This window comes from Ambystoma mexicanum, chromosome 6q (genome assembly GCF_040938575.1).
Source record: "Ambystoma mexicanum isolate Mex_15411 chromosome 6q, UKY_AmexF1_1, whole genome shotgun sequence".
Lineage (NCBI taxonomy): Eukaryota > Metazoa > Chordata > Amphibia > Caudata > Ambystomatidae > Ambystoma > Ambystoma mexicanum.
Window position 1 is genome coordinate 1,366,469,031 of NC_090937.1, and position 19,251 is coordinate 1,366,488,281.

Sequence of the window (19,251 nt, forward strand, 5' to 3'; positions counted from 1 at the left end):
CAAGTTTCACCATGCTCAGTCTCCCAGTGTTCAAGTTCTTGAGGTTGCTCGGCCTCATGGTATCCTGCATTCTTCTGGTGCCAGAGGCCAGGTGGCGGATGAGATCTCTGCAATGGGCTCTCAAGATGCAGTGGTCACAGTCCTCCGGCAGGATGTCGGACCCCGTTCAGGTGCCGCCCTCGGTCGCCCAGGATCTTCTGTGGTGGCCGTCGAAGGCAATCTGATGAGGGGGCTCAATTTTGGCTACCCTGGCTGGAGGTGACAATCGTGACGGTGCGCATCCCTCATGGGATGGGGAGCTCATGCCAATGAGTTGACAGTCAGCGGTTGTTGGTCTCCGTCGGAGTCCAGGCTCCATATAAATCTGTTGGAGCTGAGGGCCATCAGGCTTGCCCTGAAGGCTTTTCTGCCGACTGTGCGAGGAAAGAATGTCCTGATTCTGACGGACAACACAGTGGCCATGCACTACCTCAACAAAAAGGGGGGGGCAGGGTCACTTCCTCTGCAGGGAGGCGATGCAGCTCTGGTTCTGGGCCATCCAGCAGGGAGTTTTGATCTCGGCAGTTCATCTGGCCGCAGACGAAAACGAGACGGCGGACGCTCTGAGCAGGCAGAGCGCGATCTCTCACGAGTGGGAGTTGGCTCAGGAGATTCTCCTGGAGATCTTCACCCTTTGGGGGACCCCTCAAGTGGATCTCTTCGCCTCCAGAGTCAACCGGTTCTGCTCGCGGGAATTTCCTCCAAGAGGAGCCTTAGGAGACGCGTTTGTGGTGGAGTGGTTATTCCCACTGCTGTACGCGTTTCCTCCAGTCCCCGTCATCCCGCAAGTGCTGCAGAGGTTACGGAGGTTTGGTTCCCGGATGATCATCATTGCTCCGGCATGGGGCAGGAGGATGTGGTACCCGGACCTTCTCGACTTGTCCATCTACCCTCCACGTCGTCTTCCCTACTGAGACGATCTGCTATCACGGGAGGGGGGTCAGGTTCTCCATCCAGAGGTCAGATCCCTCAACCTTCACGCTTGGCTTCTGAAAGGTTGAGGTATAAGGATTGGGACCTCCCTGAAGACGTGATGGAGGTGTTGCTTTCGGCCAGAAGGCCGGCAACAAACTCCCTGTACCGTTGCCGTTGGAGAAAGTTCTCTAATGTGTTCCCTCCGTCACCTTTCCAGGTGCCCGGTTGGGATCTGAACCTTGTTCTCAAGTTTCTAATGGCTGTTCCCTTTGAGCCTTTGCATTCTTGTCCTTTGAGACTGTTAACCCGTAAGACTGTGTGTTTGGTTGCGGTCACTTCCGCTTGCAGAGTGAGTTACAGGCACTTTTAGTTAAGCCACCCTTCACTGTGTTTCATAAGAACAGGGTTGTCCTTAGAGTTCGTCCTTTCTTTCTTCCGAAGGTGGTGTCGGAATTTCATTTAAGCCAGAAGGTTATTCTTCCGGCATTTTATCCTCCTCCACATCCTGGTAAGGAGGAGGAGAGGCTCCATAGGCTGGATCCTAGGAGAGCTTTAAGCTTCTACATTTCACGTATGTCCCGGGTCAGAGTGGACGATCAACTCTTTATTGGTTACGCTGGAAGGCGCTTGGGACAAGCTGTTACTAAGCAGACTTTGTCTCGATGGATCATCTTGGCCATTCCTGAATGTTACCGCTTGGCGGGTAAGGACCCTCCGGTAGGCTTACGGGCCCATTCTACCAGGGGTATGGCTGCCTCTACTGCCCTGCAGAAGGGTGTTCCTATTCGTAACATCTGTGATGCAGCCACATGGGCTTCGGTCCATACCTTTGTACGTCACTAATCCCTCGATTCTATCCGGGGGCAGGATCTGGCCTTTGGCAAGGCGGTCCTTTATTCTGCAATTTGATTGGGCATTCTACATTTGTATATTCTAAATTCTTTTCCCACCTCCTTACGTTGGTACTGCTTTGGGAGTCTGTCATAGATATGCAATACGTCGGAGGACCCAATCCCCTCGAAGAACAAGTTACTTTCTTACCTGGTAACGTTCTTTCGATGGGATGGTCCAACGACTTATTCCATTTTGCTCCCTCCCTGCCTACCCTGCTACAGAATTTCTTATGCGATTGCAGCTTACCTTTCCGCAAGGCTTTCTGTGGTCATACTGGCAGAAGATTAATGCCACACGTTCTGGGAAAAAAACTACAACTGAGGCTACGGGTGTCGTGCGTCCTACTTATAACATCTGGTGACGTCGGAGGCGGTCCTCGAGGACGGCGTATCTACCTCATCGACGCAGGACGCAGACGCCGAAAGATTTTCCGAAGCAGCACAGCTGTGGTGATTACTGTCATAGATATGGAATACGTAGTTGGACCATCCCATCGAAAAGAACGTTACCAGGTAAGAAAGTAACTTGTTCATCTAATCCTAAATCTAAGATGGGAGCAAGCTACGACCATCAAATAATAGTAACGCAGTCATAGTGGTGTCTTGTCAAAGCAAAAGTGCCTATATTAGAAAACCTGTTGCCAATCCTTGCCTCTAAATACAAATAGTGTGGGAAGCAATGTTATGTAAAAGAAAGGTGTGTTCAAGAAATTATGTGTCAAGATATTCAGGCCGTTGGCCTCCCTTCCCCACGTTTTCAGCACGGGACAAGGCAGCACACTCGAGCTTAGCGCAGTCTCATGCTTCTCTAGCATGAGGGTGCAGTTAAAACATTAGCATCAGGGCCTTCCATGCCCAAGTCTGCCCAAGTGCCTTTCAGAGTCTCTTCGTTCAGAGGGCCTGATGCGATAAACAATAAGTTGTTTTCCTCTTAGAATTTCACACGTACTCAATTTCTCAGGTGATTCACTATTCACCTCGGATCCCCCTCAGCCGGGATCAGATCCCCTTTAGCACAATGTTCATAGGATTTCCATACATCCAATTTCTCAGGTGATCCACAGTGCATCCCGGATCCCCCGCATCCGGGCTCAGATCCGTTTCAACACAATGTTCAATCAGTCTCCCTCTGCCGGGCTCGGACCAATTTTAATTCACTTTAACACAAACTTGCTTTGACCCAAAGCTTTCAATTGATCTCCCTGGTTCGGGTAGGACCAAGTTTATCTACTTCTTCATCAACTTTCTGTACTGTATAAACATCGAAGACTTTCAATTGTGCACAGGATTTTGCTTGACCCGTTGCAGGACCACTTTGATTCACAATCCTTTGCCACTATTTCGCTTTTGCCACCTCTCAGTTGGATAACTTGGAGACCTTGGAATAAGCATGCACGCGGTGCTGGACCACTCTGTCAAAGGTATTGTGTCTTGGTTCCAAAGTTCAATCACTCATCTGTTATTCAATTTTACTTGTGTTGGTTATACACAATTGGTTTACTTGTATGAGTTTCATACACTGTTCTCTTCAGCGCTCACCATACAATGTTGCCGCTTGCGACCTTGGTGACCTTGGCTTCAACACACACCAGTCTGGTATTAGTCTCCCCAACTCACCGACTTTGTTTATTTCACTGGTGCTGCTTTGTTGTAGGAGCCAAGTACCACGGCAGCAGGTGATTCTTCCTGCCTTGATTATCTTTGCGGGGGCCCTGGGTACCTCCGACACACAATGTAGGATTCTTCAGCCAGGTTTCCTGGTCTTAAGATTTCTATTTTCGAGGTTTCGTGAAAGTAACTATTCCTCGTCGAAAAGATCAAGGGTACTTCCCTCCTTGCGATCGATCCCCTTTTGTTTTGCCGTCTTTCTTCTCATGTTAAACTGCCATCTTGGAACTGCTTCATCCTCGTGTGCTTTGTCTCGCTCAGAGTGTGCTCTCATGTTTTGCCTTTTATCCGCGTGGGGAAGTGTAATTGAAGTCAGGTGTGCGTGATGGTCAGTAATTGCCTGACCCTGCCTGACCATTGTATTGGGACATGTCAGGTATACGGCTCGGGTGTTAGTCCGCTTTCTCTCATAGCAAGATGTCCGTGAGAAGGTGTTTGTGTTGTGAAGGGAGGCGGGGGTGTTGAGTTCCTAAGTATCCTATCTAGTAGGATGGGTTAAAGGTGTTACAGGAAGGGAGTACCGCATCTCGCCATCTGGTGTCCCACTCCCCAAAGACCCCTCACTGAGGTGATCCTCCCGCACTGGCCCACCCCCAGGAACTGGATCCAAAAGCGATGGCCGTGTCCTGGATGACAGATCCCCAGGGACTAGTGGGTGAGACACATTGTTTTCTCACAGTCAATGGTAGCAGCATTTGAGTGCTCTTGGAAGCTGCCCCTGTCCTAAGATAAATAGCCAACATGCATCTGTTGAGAGATCCTGAGGGGGAGTATCTACTTGGGACTGGAGGGGAGGACGCGACCATGGAGGAGCAGAGAACTGAGGCTTAAACTCAAAGCCACTTGTTAACCTCAGTTATAGGGGTTAAGGATGACCTTAAGTCTTTTCTCAAAGAGGAAATTGCTATGTGGAAGGCTGCTATGACAAGGTCGATCACAGAAACCACTAAGGAAATTGAACAGCTTGAATCCAGAGTTAATGAATGAGGCAGATATATCCACGATGCACAACCAATGGACGAATCCCTAATGAGATTGGTATAGATCCTTCAACTCAAATGTGAAGACCTGGAGAACAGGTCCTGGTGGGAGAACATCAGGGTGAAGTTTTTAAGGGAAGACTCAGAGGGGTCCGATATGAAGGCATTACTCTTCACCTGATGCCAGTGGGTTCCTTCCGTTTGCTCCTCTAAGATGGGAAATAGGCTTTACCTTGCTATGGTTCTGACCATCTCCCAGAAGAGATCCTGTCTGTTCAGAGAGCTAAATCTTACACCTCCCGAGGCGGTGCTACTCCAAGAGACACACAAGCTTCGGTTGGACACAGACCAATGACTAACTCATACCATCAAGAGTTTTTTGCTTGTGTTTTAAGAGAACAGGTATAGCTATCATGTTGAGATGAAATTGCTAACTATGGACAGAAATTTTGGGAAACAGATGAGCGTTATCTCCTCATTAGAAGTTAAGATAGGGATCTGATGGCCTTTATTATGGCAATGCATGCCCCCCACTAGAATCAAGATGCATTTATAAAGAGATGCTTTGAAGGGGTTGTATGGGGAAAGGGAGGGGGAAGAGTATATTTACAGGTGATATGACCATGATGGGAAACCCAGAGATGGATAGAACTGGGAGGAGAATTTACAGGGTGGTTGGAGCAGTGTTGGCCAATATCATATCCACATTAAAATTCTTACTGCTGGCCAGACTTTTCTGCATCTGAACAGACAGGATTTCTTTCTTTGCACTTGGTTCAACATTCATATTCGTGCTGATATTGGTGTAATTATCTAGTTGTACCATTCCCCAACGATGGTGGAGACATCATAACCGTGAATTAACTCCCGAAGATGTGTTTGGAGGTTTTAAGAACGAAATCCTGATTGACCCCATACATAGGCAGACTATCTCTGACACTATTACCCAGTTTTTCAGGCAAAATAATCTCGTACCTCTGTACATAAATTGGGATTCACTTAAAGGGAAATTCATGGCACTTTCTGCAGAGGCTACATGCTTACCCATGCTCATGGAAGCTGACCAGAGAAAGCAGGTTGCAGATCTACAGGGACAGCAAAGGGGCATACAGAGGAAGTTAACATTCACTAGGGAACAGTCTAACCATCTTTTCAATTGTATGGTGAGCACATTTTGTAAAACTAGACCATGGCCTCATTACAAGTCACCCGGTATGGAAACAACGGTGGTGGCGGGTTTACCGCCACCGTTATTTCCATACCGGGTGACTCGTAATAACGTAAATAACAGTGGCGGTAAACCCGCCGCTACCGTTGTTTCCATACCGGGTGATCTCGAGTCCTGTAGGTGGAGGTGTCATTCCCGCCAGGTCTGACCTCGCGGGTTTAACACCAACCGCCTGCAGGCGTACGTGGAAACACCAGCACCATCACGAGATGGTGCCGGTGTTTGCACTTCCCCATTCCCATTGAGTCCTATGGGGATTTACCGAATTCCGCCTCCGGAATTCCCGGGTCACCGGGGTCGTAATGCCCTGGTAATTCCGGGAATCACGGAGGCGGAATGGTAATACAAGTCCGGCAGTAACCTGCTGGAATTTTAGGCATGGTTACCGCCGGTTTCGTAATGAGGCCCCTTGTTTTTTTCAAGCAGGAAGCCAAGAGTGGGGCTCTATTAGCAAGACAACCAGTGTATCCAGAGGCTGTAGATGGCAGAAATAGCCTCAAACAAAGGTGTTACGGTTGCATAGGACATGGGTAATTTTGAACTTGGGAGGGTGGGGGGGGGTTGAGGGGGATGTGTGAAGGGGGAAATGAGGTTCAGGATACCAGTTTGTTTTTATAGAATATGTAACCCATTCTTGCAATTGCTGCTATAGATTGTGCCAGGCTATTGTATGCCCAAAAAGATCAGAGCATTGGCATGAGTTGACTTGTAGAATATTATCCCAGTGCAATAGGTTCTTGTGACCCAGGATCATGCAAAGAACAGTGAATCATGTGGAGTGTAATGGGCATGAAAAACAGTGGGATTCACAATGTAAACCTAGGTGTGGAATAGATCTTCCCAAATACCCAAATACTATGAATCTGTTTATGATGGTGATAGTTTGTCTAGCATCATTGACAAGAATATGTTTCAAAAGAAAGGTCCAGCATGTTTGCCTTTCTCTCTGCTTTTAAGCCTTCTTTGGAGGTGTAAGCCTAGGAAATTTCATATTTCTGCAGTCTGTTTGATTCCCTTTACCTTAGGAATTTCACATGAATGTTTCCAGAGTGTTTTGAAGGCTGAATAAGTGTTTGTTTTGTATAAGCTCAGCTGGTAAGTGGTGATAGTCGCTAAGTTATTGACTGTGCTTTTCTGACTGAGTGAGGGAGAGATAAGAGGGTGAGATACTGTAAGTGCATAATAGAATGGTCAGGATGGGTTTTCCTACCTTGTGTGTGGTGTTTGGTGAACCTCCCCTTTGGTCTCGGGGGAATGGTGCTGGTGGTTCCATTTTAAGGCAACAGTGTGTCTGCCTGCTTGATTTGGAGGGATTCTCCTGCTGCCTAATACAGTCTTGGGTAGTTTTATTTTGGCTTGGCCCTTGGCAAGGGTGTCTGGTTTCTCAGGGGCTCTTTTCGGAATGTGTAGCTTGGGTTAAGGAAAATCCCATTGATGTCATATGGGGTGTTCCAACCAATTAAACTGCTTCCTACTGATATGCGTTGAGGCTCCTCACATCCCCCGTTCTCCACTCTAGGGGTCTCCTCGCTTAGCAGAAGAATTCCATTGATTTGTAGAGATGCGTGATTTATTAGATTTATTTATTGGATGGCGTCATTATTCCTTTCCTGGGAAACGTATCTCCTCATGTAGACAGAGAAAGGCAGAAGCTACCTGATCCCAACCCTGGGGCTGGATATCTCAGGGAGGATTACATTTAGGGAGACGGCCGTCATGGGGGTGGAAGGACGTCACCAGATGAGACGTGATATCCCCCTTTCGCCTTTAACACTGTCTACCCCGCCACATGCTCCAATCACAATTCTGCGTCTCCATTTAAAACTCCTAATATGTTTAAATCTGGAAATGGTGAACCTGTATAGTGAACGGGAGGAAAAGGCACCCACACATCCATCCCTGAATAGCCTAAACTAATGAGATCTGAAACTACTCAAATAGACTCATGTGATGTCCTCCCCTCTAAGTATACTAGTGCTAGTTCTGTTAAGAAGGCTCAACTTAACCAAGCAGCTAATTATAGGTACTGAAACAAGGAAGAGGGATGGAGTGAGGAAGGTTGCTAGAAGCGGGAAGCTAACAACGCGTTTTCTGCCACAAACGCTCACTTTATTGGAGGTATCAGAAAAATTGTGTGGAAGAACCAACGTTCTTTTTCCTCTTGTACCCCCATGGGCAAGGATGAAAAGCGTTTATACTCTCTGGGCAAGAACATTTATTAGAATTTGACATTTGAGGCAGGTCAATTCGGGGAGGCCTTTTTGTCACTTCATCAGCTATGGAAGGAAAATGCCTAATTTTGAAAATGCAGTTCCTCTTGACCAGGGTTTTCCAATCTTTGGCTCTCCAAATGGTTTGGACTACAAATCCTATCAACCAGAACCAGCATAGTCCGTTGTGAGGTATCAAGGTAAACGTATCACAAAACATCACGAGAGCCAAAGGTTACAGACCCCTGTTCTAGATGTGCTAGCTTACTTTTATATGGGCCTTTTTGAGGCTAGGCAGGTTGGTGATCATATGGCATCAGTTCACCACATAGTTACGCCTGCAAGAGAAATGTTTCTAGGGACTGGCATGCTTCATCACCCCTGGATAAAAGCTTAAAATTTACAGACAGTCATTCAGGGCAAAATTCTAGATCATCTTTTTGACCAGGTTGATTTTTTCATCAGTCAACCATAGAGGGAGTGACTAAGAAAAAGCCATCAACAAAGATGGTGAGGTCTCACCCTGTCTCGACAAAACAACCAGCAAAGCAAAACCCTTCCAGGCCACAAGTCCATGTCAGGACAGATCACGATCACTGAATGGATTTTGTAGTTTTTAGGACAGCTGAAACCTCTAACAAGACAAGTCATCCAGCACTCAGCACCTGAAATGGCTCAGCACTCCACCATTGACCCAAAACCCAATTGATGATTGCCCATGTCCAGCACACTGTTCTCTAGTGGGGACCGGATTCCAAAATCATGTTCTGGAATAAATGCACATTTCAACGTACCCATGGATTTTGTTGTAAAGGGCTGCTGCTTCTGCATTTTTCCTACCCCTTCCTCAAACCCACCCCAACATTTCAGCTTAGTCCCTCTTTTCGAGGTGATCCACCAATTGATGGAGGGTTGAGCCTTGGAGGAAGCCCCAACTACAGGATTTTACAGCACCTAAGAAGACCCCTTCCTTCCTTCCTGCCTGTCTGCCTGCCAAAACTGTTCAAGATGATCACCTTTGTGAGGAGCACGGATTTAGTAGTGGACACAGAGAACTCATTGTTTTGGTTACAAACTTTTATTAAATGAAAAGCGCAGTGGAAAAGATCTCAATATCCATAATCTAGGAAGTGTTTCCCTACCTAAATCAAAACTAATAGGTATGTCCTTTGTCAAGATGTCCCAAAGTAAGAATATGTCCTGTGTCTGAAATCCTATTCTGGCCCTCACACTCTAAAACTAACTGTAAGGTGCAAAGGATACTGTCTCTTGTTTTCAAAAGTGTGCAGATGTTCCAATCGATCACAAAGTTATAAATCCAAAGCAAAAAGTTCCAAATGGCCAATGTTAACAGTTCAAGGGGATGGCGCCATTCCCCAGTTTCCGTTTACCAATGCCAAAGAGTTCAAACTGAGAATAAACAATTTTCTTAAAGTTCTTAAGGATAACACTCTCCTTTTGGATACTGCAATCCACTCCCAGGGATATGGCTCTCTTCCCCAGGTTTCTTTTCACAATCAAAAGTAGGCTACAATCCTATGGGCATGTGTCCAGCTTCGAATTCTCCTTTTTACTGTTTCACAAACTGTGGGTGCAGGTCCCAGACTCGCAGGTCACCTGGTATACTCCACTGCCAGGTTCTTTCCAGATTTACAACAGCTCAAAGTCTCACGTGTATGATTCTTCCTTAGGCTTTCTTTCTACCGCAGTTTATCACACATACTGGACTATACCTGGTGTACTCTCCTGCCAGGTTTTGGATCTAGTCTCTTTCACTGCTTTTCATATATTTAGCTTTACCTGGTCTACTCTCCTGCCAGGACTTGTATGCATTTGTTTTCAACACTGCGTATCAGTACTTCTTATCTGCTTATATTATCATTAATATATGTTTGGTACTTTTCATCCATTCATTGAGCTTGTTTTACAAATATTTGGTAGACCTTTTCATCATGGTTCAACATACAATGTATTTCTTATTTCCCACCATGGTCTTCCCCAAGTTTGTATTGAGGGTCCCAGACCCCAGTCCTACTGTCTAGGGCCTATGTGACACTGCTCGAGAGTGCTTCAGCATCCAACCCCTTTCCCTGGGCTCACTGGCTTTCTGTTTATGGCTTCTCTGCATTCCCAAATCCAAGTCTGGTGTTTCTCTGGCTCTCCCTGCTGCTGTCGGTGTCTTCGGTAAGCGTCTGCACCCTGCGCATTTTCCCAGCCTCTGCAGCCCCCAGGAAGCACGACTTGCTTTCTCGCACTCCATGTCCTGCAAGCATCTCCAAAGCACTTCGCTCACTGGGCTGCCCTCTCGCACCTCGTAGCTGTCTTTACTCCTGTGCTGCCACCGGTACCTTGCTCTGCCGTGAGCTAGAGAACTCCATGCTCCTCTTCCCAGCATGGTTTTAAACTGTGTCGGGCCAATGGTCTTTTCCCAGCGAGTAGACCGCTGTTCATGGTTTTCTTGGGGAGTGATCATCATCACTCCTTGCCTTTCTCATCTCAGTTGTGGTATTGTTTCTGATGCGATGTTGAGAAAGATGAGATTGAACTTCATTGGGAGTAATCCTCACTGCTCCCAGCTTCTTCCTCGTCTCAGTTGTTAATAAGCTAGTCTTTAGGGGTATTGTGGAATACTTGAAGTAAACTTAGAGGTTCAGCGAGCGTGCCACAATATGTCATCAAGGCTTGAGGAAGAGCGGGAACATCCCTAAAATGGAATAGGGGGTATGTAACTGGCTCTGATGATGCCATGTTACCCCCACCCCCGATTGTCGCCTCCCCTCATGTGGTCCTCCCACATATAGTCGTACCCAGTGTCAGGATCGGGTAGTGGTTGCCGTCCTCTGGCCACATGAGAAGAGGCTACCTCGGGGGAAAAGGAGTGATGACATCAGATTCATCACACCTCTCACAGTTTTGCTCAGCCCTATTACATTGGATTGATGAATAGGTAATGTCAGCATAGATTCTCATCTAAGCATTCTGGGCATTAGATCAGCATTGAGGATGCCACTGGAATTGCATTTTCCCTTCAACTGTTCCTGAATGACAAAAATGTTTGGAATATGGGATACCAGAAAACCATGCATTGCGTTTCCTACTTAGTCGAGAATGAGGGATTGCCTGTGCCTTGTGTGGCAAACCAGAAGAAGGACTCGGCCCACCGACTCACATATTTTACAAAGATCTTTATTTAAAGTAAAAGAGAACTAACTGGCCCTATTTCTATGAGGGAAGTTGCCTACCTAAAACTAAAAACTAATGGTGGTCGTTCAAGAATACAGTCCTTAGTCCAAAATCAAATCCAACTACTCTGGCCCTACCACTTAGGAAAACTGAACTAAAAAAAGAGGCCAGAGGAATTACCTCCTTCTTTGGCTTCTGCCTGGCCCAATCACAGTTGCTCTGGGGATCATTCCAAGTTCATGAACAAACTAAAAAGCAAGTTCACAGATGGTTTATAGACTTTATTTCAAATCAACATTTCCTCCATGTGGTTCCTCGAGAGCACAAGGATATTTCTCAAGACCTCTCTGCCACAGTTCTCTTTATAACGATTTGTATGCCTCTCAGACTCACCAAAATCCTCTGCTGTTCTCGATTCGCATATATCAGATAGGGTGCTCGCCCGCTCTGGATTTATTTTATTTATTTATTCATTTATTTATGTTGTATTTGAATAGCACGCTAAGTCCTGAGGCATCAAGGTGCTGTTACATGACCAGTTACTCAAATGACAATATAAATATTTTTACATGCAAGGATGATCAGATAATAAAGGTTTTTATGTTTCGCATTACACTTGGAAGATCGCTTTAAGTGAGCATCCATGTTTTAGGGCTCTTGAGGAGATTGCTTTAAGTAAACATCAGTGTTTCTAGGGCTCTTCTTAAAAAACAATGGGAATGCTCAGCTCTTAAGGTAGGTGGGAGGAAGTTCAATATGTCAGGCTCTCACATCCTGTTCGTTCTTCACTACCTTGACTCACATTGTTCGTATATTTTTCATCCTGCTCCACATAGGGCGCTTGCCGCTCGGGTTTCTCAGGCTCTGTGACCTTCCTTGCTCTCCCAGTCTGGATTTGAAGTATTTGTACATCTTGAGTTCTGAGACACATGGGCTGCTTGTCGGTTCGGGTTCTCAGGTTCCTGAAACCATGTCAACTCTCCCAGCCTCGATTTGCAGCATTTGTATTTCTTTCATACTAGGACACATGGGACTTGTGCCTGTTCGGGTTTCACCGGTTCCGTAACCTCGTCGGCTCTCCCAGCCTGGATTTAAACTATTTGTACCGCTTAGCAGTAACCTCTCTGTTGCCACTTGTTGCCACTACTAGCGTCCTTCTGGTGTACAGTGCAGCGATTTAGGTTCCCACCCAGCAAACTCGTCTCAGCGTTGGTTGCTGGGCTCCGAGCCTACCACGGCCTGTCTGTGGTCATGCCACCAGTAGAATGGTTGCCTCTCCATTTCCGCCTACTTCCCCAACCTGGACTTCGTGGTCGGAGAAAACCTGATTCTTCTATCGGGCTCTGTGACCCTGCGTGGCTCCTACCCTTTCAGAAGTCTTCTTCAGATGGCTCGCCTCTGTGTAGGGATCGCACATCCCCTTATGTGGGAGTTCCCTTATCTCCATTCACAGTTCCTCTACTGTTTAAGTACATCATCACGATCAACAAAGGTGTGTCCTTCGGCTGTGTCTTTGGGGCTAACATGAAAATGAAATCCAGCATTGCCTGAAGCGAACAGGAAGGAATGGTTGCCACGTTTGGAGTACTCAAAACCAGATTAAAAGTAGGTTTTATATGTCCCATATAGGCAGACAATGTATTTTGGTCTGGGAGGTCCTTATCTGTCTGAGAGTCTTTGTCACCAAAAGAAGTCACTCTCAGTGAGGCCGTACGTTCCTAGACCCCCAGGGTGGGTCTCGCAGAGCGGGCTCAACTCCCTAGCCTCAGAAGGAGTGGCTCTTGTCTTGGGAGAAGGGACGAATTGGCCAGATTCGTCACACTTGGCTCTTAATTTTCTAACCCATGGGTCTACTATAGTGTGGTGTTTGCAGAGGCTGTTGAGCCTTATGGCATCATGCATCATAGAAGTTCCCTGGTGGGACCCCAAGACGAGGATGCTCCACCAATCCTCTTTGTGGAATCCATCAAATCAATCAAAAAGTCCACTTGGATAGGTTCAGACCCACCATCTCTGGGTGATTATCTGTACCTGTCTTTCAAAAGTATGTGTGAAAGCTGGGGGTATATAGGATTGTGTATGAATTATTCATTGTAGTGACTAACATACTCATATTCCTTAGTCCCCTTTCCTCCATAGACCACCTCTTCACCCTACAAACTTCGCTATATGATAGGAGCTGCTGGATGGATGGAAAAGGGCTGATGAGTTTCTGCTGGGTCAAGCGTGCACTGTTGCTGCTGTTGTGCTGGAATCGCCTTCAAAAAGTAAGAAGGAAAGGTAACTATTGATTAGGCATTTGATAGTCAATAGAGGGAGTAACCTCTGCGTAAATGGCATCCTTCAAACATGCCAAATTAAAATAGGTGCGCATCCTCCATAAACGCAACAACGAAATCAACAGCTATGTAAAAACAACTATAACTCAGTATAGTTTCTTGGGTTCATTACAGTGATTGGCGATAAGGACCATACATAGTCACAGCAGGGTCTTAATAGCAAAGATATGTTGCGCAGCTTTGTGACAAATCAATCACAATTCTATCATTCTCTCTGACTAGCGAGGAACGATCACCATGCCTTCATATAGGCGGAGCCAGTATCTTGTAAGAGATTAATGGATTGTGAGCATCCAATGTAGGATGTTGGTCTGAGTGTTTCTCCCCAGTGCATAAGCACACAGCAATTAACGACTGTAATTGGTTCCGCAATCCTTCTGCATCAGTATTTAGTCAGCATTTGGTAATCATGAATGTGGTGCTGCATAAAAAAAGCTTCTGACTAAAATGATGACTTAATTGTCTAGAGTATCTACAATATGAGTGCGCAATCGCTTCATTTTAGGGCATTCTCATGCAGTGCACATCATGTCTGCCTTGGAGCCATTGCTTCACCAATAGCCATTGTCTCCTCTTAGGCTTGTTTTGTACGTTTGTACAGGGGGCCAACATCGCATATGTAGTCGTTTGAAATGGGTATATTTATCTCTAGCTTATTTTATGCCTCCAGGGCGGCTGGTTAACGCTCCTTCCCAATGGGGATCAGCACAACCGATGCCGTTGACCTTCCCATTGCTTCAGATACAGTATCCTGAGATCCTTGGCATAGAATGCTACAACATTTTACACCCTCGCCCCCTTTGGTAAAGTGTTGCTATTGGCGATGAAGTTCCACCCTATATTACCTTTTATCATGGCTGTCTCAAGGCATGCTTTAGGTTACAGACATATTCATATGTTGAAGAGAAATTGTTGCATGCATTTCCTTATTTTGCCAAGCATGCCAACTGAAAGGGGCTATCCCTATTTTCCGTTATTCCGCTGGGAAGCCCCCATGCATACAGTAAATGAGGGTAACTTTTCAATAATTTGTGCTGTCTCTTCAATAATCAATATTTGCTGTGGTGAATCAATCTTTAAGCATTCTGGATGTATTCCCATAGATGATGTCACTAATGCCAGAGCCATGAACAATACAGCAATGAAAAAGGGCCTCTTTTTCTGTTCAGTATGTTTTTACATATCCTGTGATATGTAGATCTTCTGATGATCTTGTGCAAGTGGGTAATTCTCTTGGCTTCTGACATCATAACATTCACTTATGAGTGTGAGTGGAAGGTGTGTCAAGCCCACTCCAGCACCAAGTTGGGAAAAGCAGGTATACCAGCGAGTGATGGATTATTGTTGCTAATGTTCACAGCTGAGGATGTAGTGGGCACTTCATCACCAACATCCCCATGGAAAGATGAGCCACTGTTAAATAAACTGACATTCATTTGGAAGGTAGTTCCCCATCAGCATCAAAATTTATGTGGCACATTAGGTCAATATTGCAATACAATCCAGCCTATATCAACAGTGAACCCGTAGGCCCATTAAGAGAGGTAATGCTTTATTGGATGGATGGGGATGCAGAATTTACTCTTACACCAATAAGACTGACTCAGGAAGTTGGCAAAACTTTAGTTTTAATATCAATTGTCTAAAACAGGAAGTACAGCGGACATCAACGGACGTCTCACAGCATATCTCTCAATGTTTTACATGGAAAATACACTTTTATATCACAGACTCATCATCATTGACGTCGTACTACGTGGGACTGTAGTTGGTCTACAGGGAACATCTAAATATACTTTCTCGGGGGATTGGATTATGATTGGGTCTCTATAGTTAGGTAGACAACTATGCCCACCCCTAGTGCAAGTCATCTTCATTGTCATCAAATACACAACATTTCATTGGCTCTCAAACTATAGGGCTCTTTGCTACGTGGCCCTCTATATTTGGTTGGCATGCGTGTACCCTTCTGGAATATTCCACTCGCTAGCAGCACACAAGCTGGTACCCCAGGTGCTTGTGGGTGGACTTGACCAAGCCTCCCCACCCAATTAGCCTATCAGCCATCATCACACCTGCTGTCTGCCATTGGGATTTTCTTTGAACTCTGCCTTGCAAAGTATCACTACGCCTGAGAATAGAAGGGAGTGTGAGCATGTTCTTACCTTCTGTCTCGATGTAACTTGCCCAAAGTCTATTTACATCTATCCCATGTGACAGACATGTTTTAGCCCCTTCTTCACATTTAATACTATTAAATGAATAAAACTTGGCACTCAGTGTTTTTCCATTGCATCTCAACTGGAGCTCGCCTTGCTTCTCACGTTCATTCTATCTTTCTCGAATAGATAACCAGTTTCTTGGCTGCCTCAACTCTTGACACTGGACCAGACAAGCCTTCTCGGTTCTTCCTCCATCTTCAGCTGCTTTTCTCTACTGTGCCACACTGTCGGCCGAACATCCAGATTCTATACACATATATATATTGGCGGCAACGCCTGCTGTCTATTCACTATGTATAGCCAGCCTTCATGGTTACTTAGTCTACTTGCGTTGCAGCATATGTACAGTTATAAAGCGACCTTTTCTTTCAGTGTTGTTCACACAAGCAATCTTCATTCTGCACATGAAATGTTACTCAACTCTTTATTTCATCATCAGATTCTATAAGGTTCATTCACCTTCTCTCTTGGCATCTCTTCTTTGCGTGTCATGTTTGCTTCATGTGACGTCACCAATCTCCTTTCATTCATGTTTACAATTCTTCCAGAACTTTTCCTAAGAGGCAGTCAGCTCTCCGAGGATAGATGAAGACCGGTTTTCTCAATGGATACCTTGTCTCAAAGGCCTTTCGTATTATAGGCATCATTACTGGTATTTTTCTTGTTGCAACTACTTCCGGTTACCAACATATAGGCAAGATAGGGGCAGGATTTCCGGTAGGGCCATTTGGCTCCTCCTCTACAACAGCCAGGGTTGACATATGTGAGCAAATGATAGTGGAGTCCCAGCCTATGAGGTTACAAGGAACTGAAATGCAGATGTATTCTCCTTTCAGATATACTCCATCCAATGTGACCACAGGGACATTAGGAAACACATTTGTGTCCGCTAATAATCTGCTTTTCACACTTAGGCTGCAGGCACATATTTATATATGTGAAGGCTGCCCTACGTGCCACTGTACTGAACCCTAGTGAATCTTAATGCATCATCCTGGCTTTCATTGATGAAGAACATTTGGATTCACAGTGTTCCCATGTACACTATCCTTGCTGCTTCGCACCAAGCCATCAGAGAAGCTGCTCATTCCGCCATGACTCCCTTGATCACCTCTACAAAAATTCCGGTGGTGACGCGCTGTGACATTACGTATCGAACATGTCCATCGTGGCTTCAGTTGTGGGACTCACAAGGGTGGTTGCTGGTGCCGATAAGTCGGTTCTCAATCATCTCGGTTGTATTTGCAGGAGACGCGTGATGAGAATTACAATCTGGATCTTGTAATTCCATGTGGACAGCCAGAGCTCTGAGAAAATGTGCTCTGTTTGGCTAGCCGCTGGCAATGTCCCCTTATTGTTTATTTATTAGGTGATTGTTTCAGGGGTTGGAGTATTCTTGCATGGTATCCAAGTTTTTAGGATCTTTGTCACTCACAGGAGTCCTGTCATGGGTCCCACATTTACCATATCCTCTGTGAGGTTGTTTAGCTTTTTGTATGCAGTTATTTTTTTATTCTGTTTTTATGTATTAGTCTAAGCATGCACCATTTTCTTTGGGGCATATAATGAATGCATGCTTGAGCTTAGTTATGTCGCAAGATGTTAGATACTGTAATAGTGCAAGCTCGAGTTATAGGCAGTTTCAAAGATTTGATTTCTGTATTTTCTGTGTCCACCATACTCTCAATTTCTGCGTCACCATCAGAGTTCTGTTTTCTTTTCTGGGATATTCGACTGAATTGCATTTTTATTGTGTGTTTGGCAGTGAAGAAACACCATCAGATCCGAAGATCCCAAAAGACCCTTGATGATTTTGTCACTCTACCACCTAACCTTCACCTTCAATTGCTTAGCATTCCTGGGTGGAAATACGAATCAAATCACACGAGGCATATGCAAAATATTCAAGAGGGTAAGCTTTAATTCGAAATCTTGAAGAACAGTATGCCTGTATCAAAAAAGGTGCATTCCAGTCTTCATTGTGTTTGTCGAAAATAATGCATGGTTTAAATAAGTCTGCTTACTCCTTGAAATGTAGGGGCAACATTTGTTCAGTAATCGGCAGAGTAGACTTAACAGGATTTTGGGATTGCCTCAAAATTGTACAAAACTGTTTCAAAAGTAATCTGCTCTTTAGTGTTCTCTTATTTTGGTAATATGACTAAGAGTTGCTCAGATGGTGTCTAGGATGCTGCACTGTATTAGTGCTAAGACTTTGGGGCCGATTATAAGTTTGGTGTTCTCTCTGGTTATACCTCTGTACTAGTTCAAGGTTGGTAACGTGAAGTGTCCATATAATTTCAACATTTTGGAATCCATAGGACTCCATTGGTGGCATGCGGGAATACTGCAATATTAACACTGCATGTGGTAATACATTTGTGTGGAGTAGGTGAAGAGAAGAAAGGGTAGAGGTTGGGAAGGAGGACTGTTTAATGCAAGGCTTCAAAGAGTTCATCTCTGCACTCATGGTAAGCCCACCCTCTACTCTTGAGCATCTGACAGACATACTATTAGTCAGCAAAATGTGCATGACCCTACCACCAGAACTTATTATTTTGTAAACAATCAACATTTAATTTCATGAAATGTCCATAGACTATTTTTCCACTAAAACCAGCGTTTTTATTTGCAATCTTAACATATAAGAACACGTAAAACAATCTCTTTTGTTTACTACCTATGTATATTTACTCTTAAGAAAATGTTATATGAGCAGTAAAAATAGTAGTCAAGCAAGCTATTCCCAGTATAAGTAAACACATACTAGTATACAGTCCTAGTATTGTACTCCTCTCCTACTCATTTCTCAAAAAGTCTTACAGCCCGTCAACAATATGCATAGCAGGCTATAATATGACACTGTGAAACTAAAGAAGGTACTCTAATTTGTGTAGCTTGGAAGGGGAAATTATGCTTCTCCAGCGACTGCAAAAGTATCATATAGATTTAGCTAAATCCCGTGGGCACTACAAAGTAAAATAGTAAAAAGCAATGCATTTAAAAAACATAGATTAAAAATAATAGCAATCAGCCTGCTGGGTCTTTCTCTTTCTCTCTCTCTCTCTCTCTTTCTCTTTCTCTCTTTCTCTTTCTCTCGCTCTCTCTTTCTTTCTCTTTCTCTCGCTCTCTCTTTCTTTCTCTTTCTCTCTCTCTCTCTCTCTCTCTCTCTCTCTCTCTCTGTGTCTCTCTTTCTCTCGCTCTCTCTCTCTCTCTCTCTCATCCATCATATAAGACTTCTGTCTTGGCTAAAAGTAATACATGCAGTAGCAAACGTTTTGAAAAGCGCTATGGCCACACTTGTACCATAACTTGGTTTAGAGTATTTTAACCACTGCAACCAAAATCTTGGCAAAAAAGGGTCCCTCTTAAACCTTGTTCAAGGCCATGGAACTCCACCCAACAAAAATACATTTCATCTAGTAAGTTTACAATGGCAGTATTACGTTCAATGAAAGATAGCAATATACATGAGTTGTGCAGGTCACACTAAGCTTTAGCCTTTTATGACTTCAGCATAAAAGAAATGCACTTTTGAAGCATGTGTAACGTATACAGTTATGGTTAGCAGTGC

General features: G+C 44.9%; 1 protein-coding gene across 2 annotated transcripts in view; it reads left to right on the plus strand.

The window, feature by feature from the left end:
- Positions 1–19,251, plus strand: part of MAN2B2 (mannosidase alpha class 2B member 2) — a 777,500-nt gene that overhangs the window by 594,107 nt on the left and 164,142 nt on the right. For both annotated transcript variants that reach the window (XM_069631990.1, XM_069631991.1), the window contains one exon: positions 17,443–17,589. In XM_069631990.1, the coding sequence (XP_069488091.1) occupies positions 17,443–17,589 (147 nt within the window). The remainder of the gene's footprint in view (positions 1–17,442; positions 17,590–19,251) is intronic.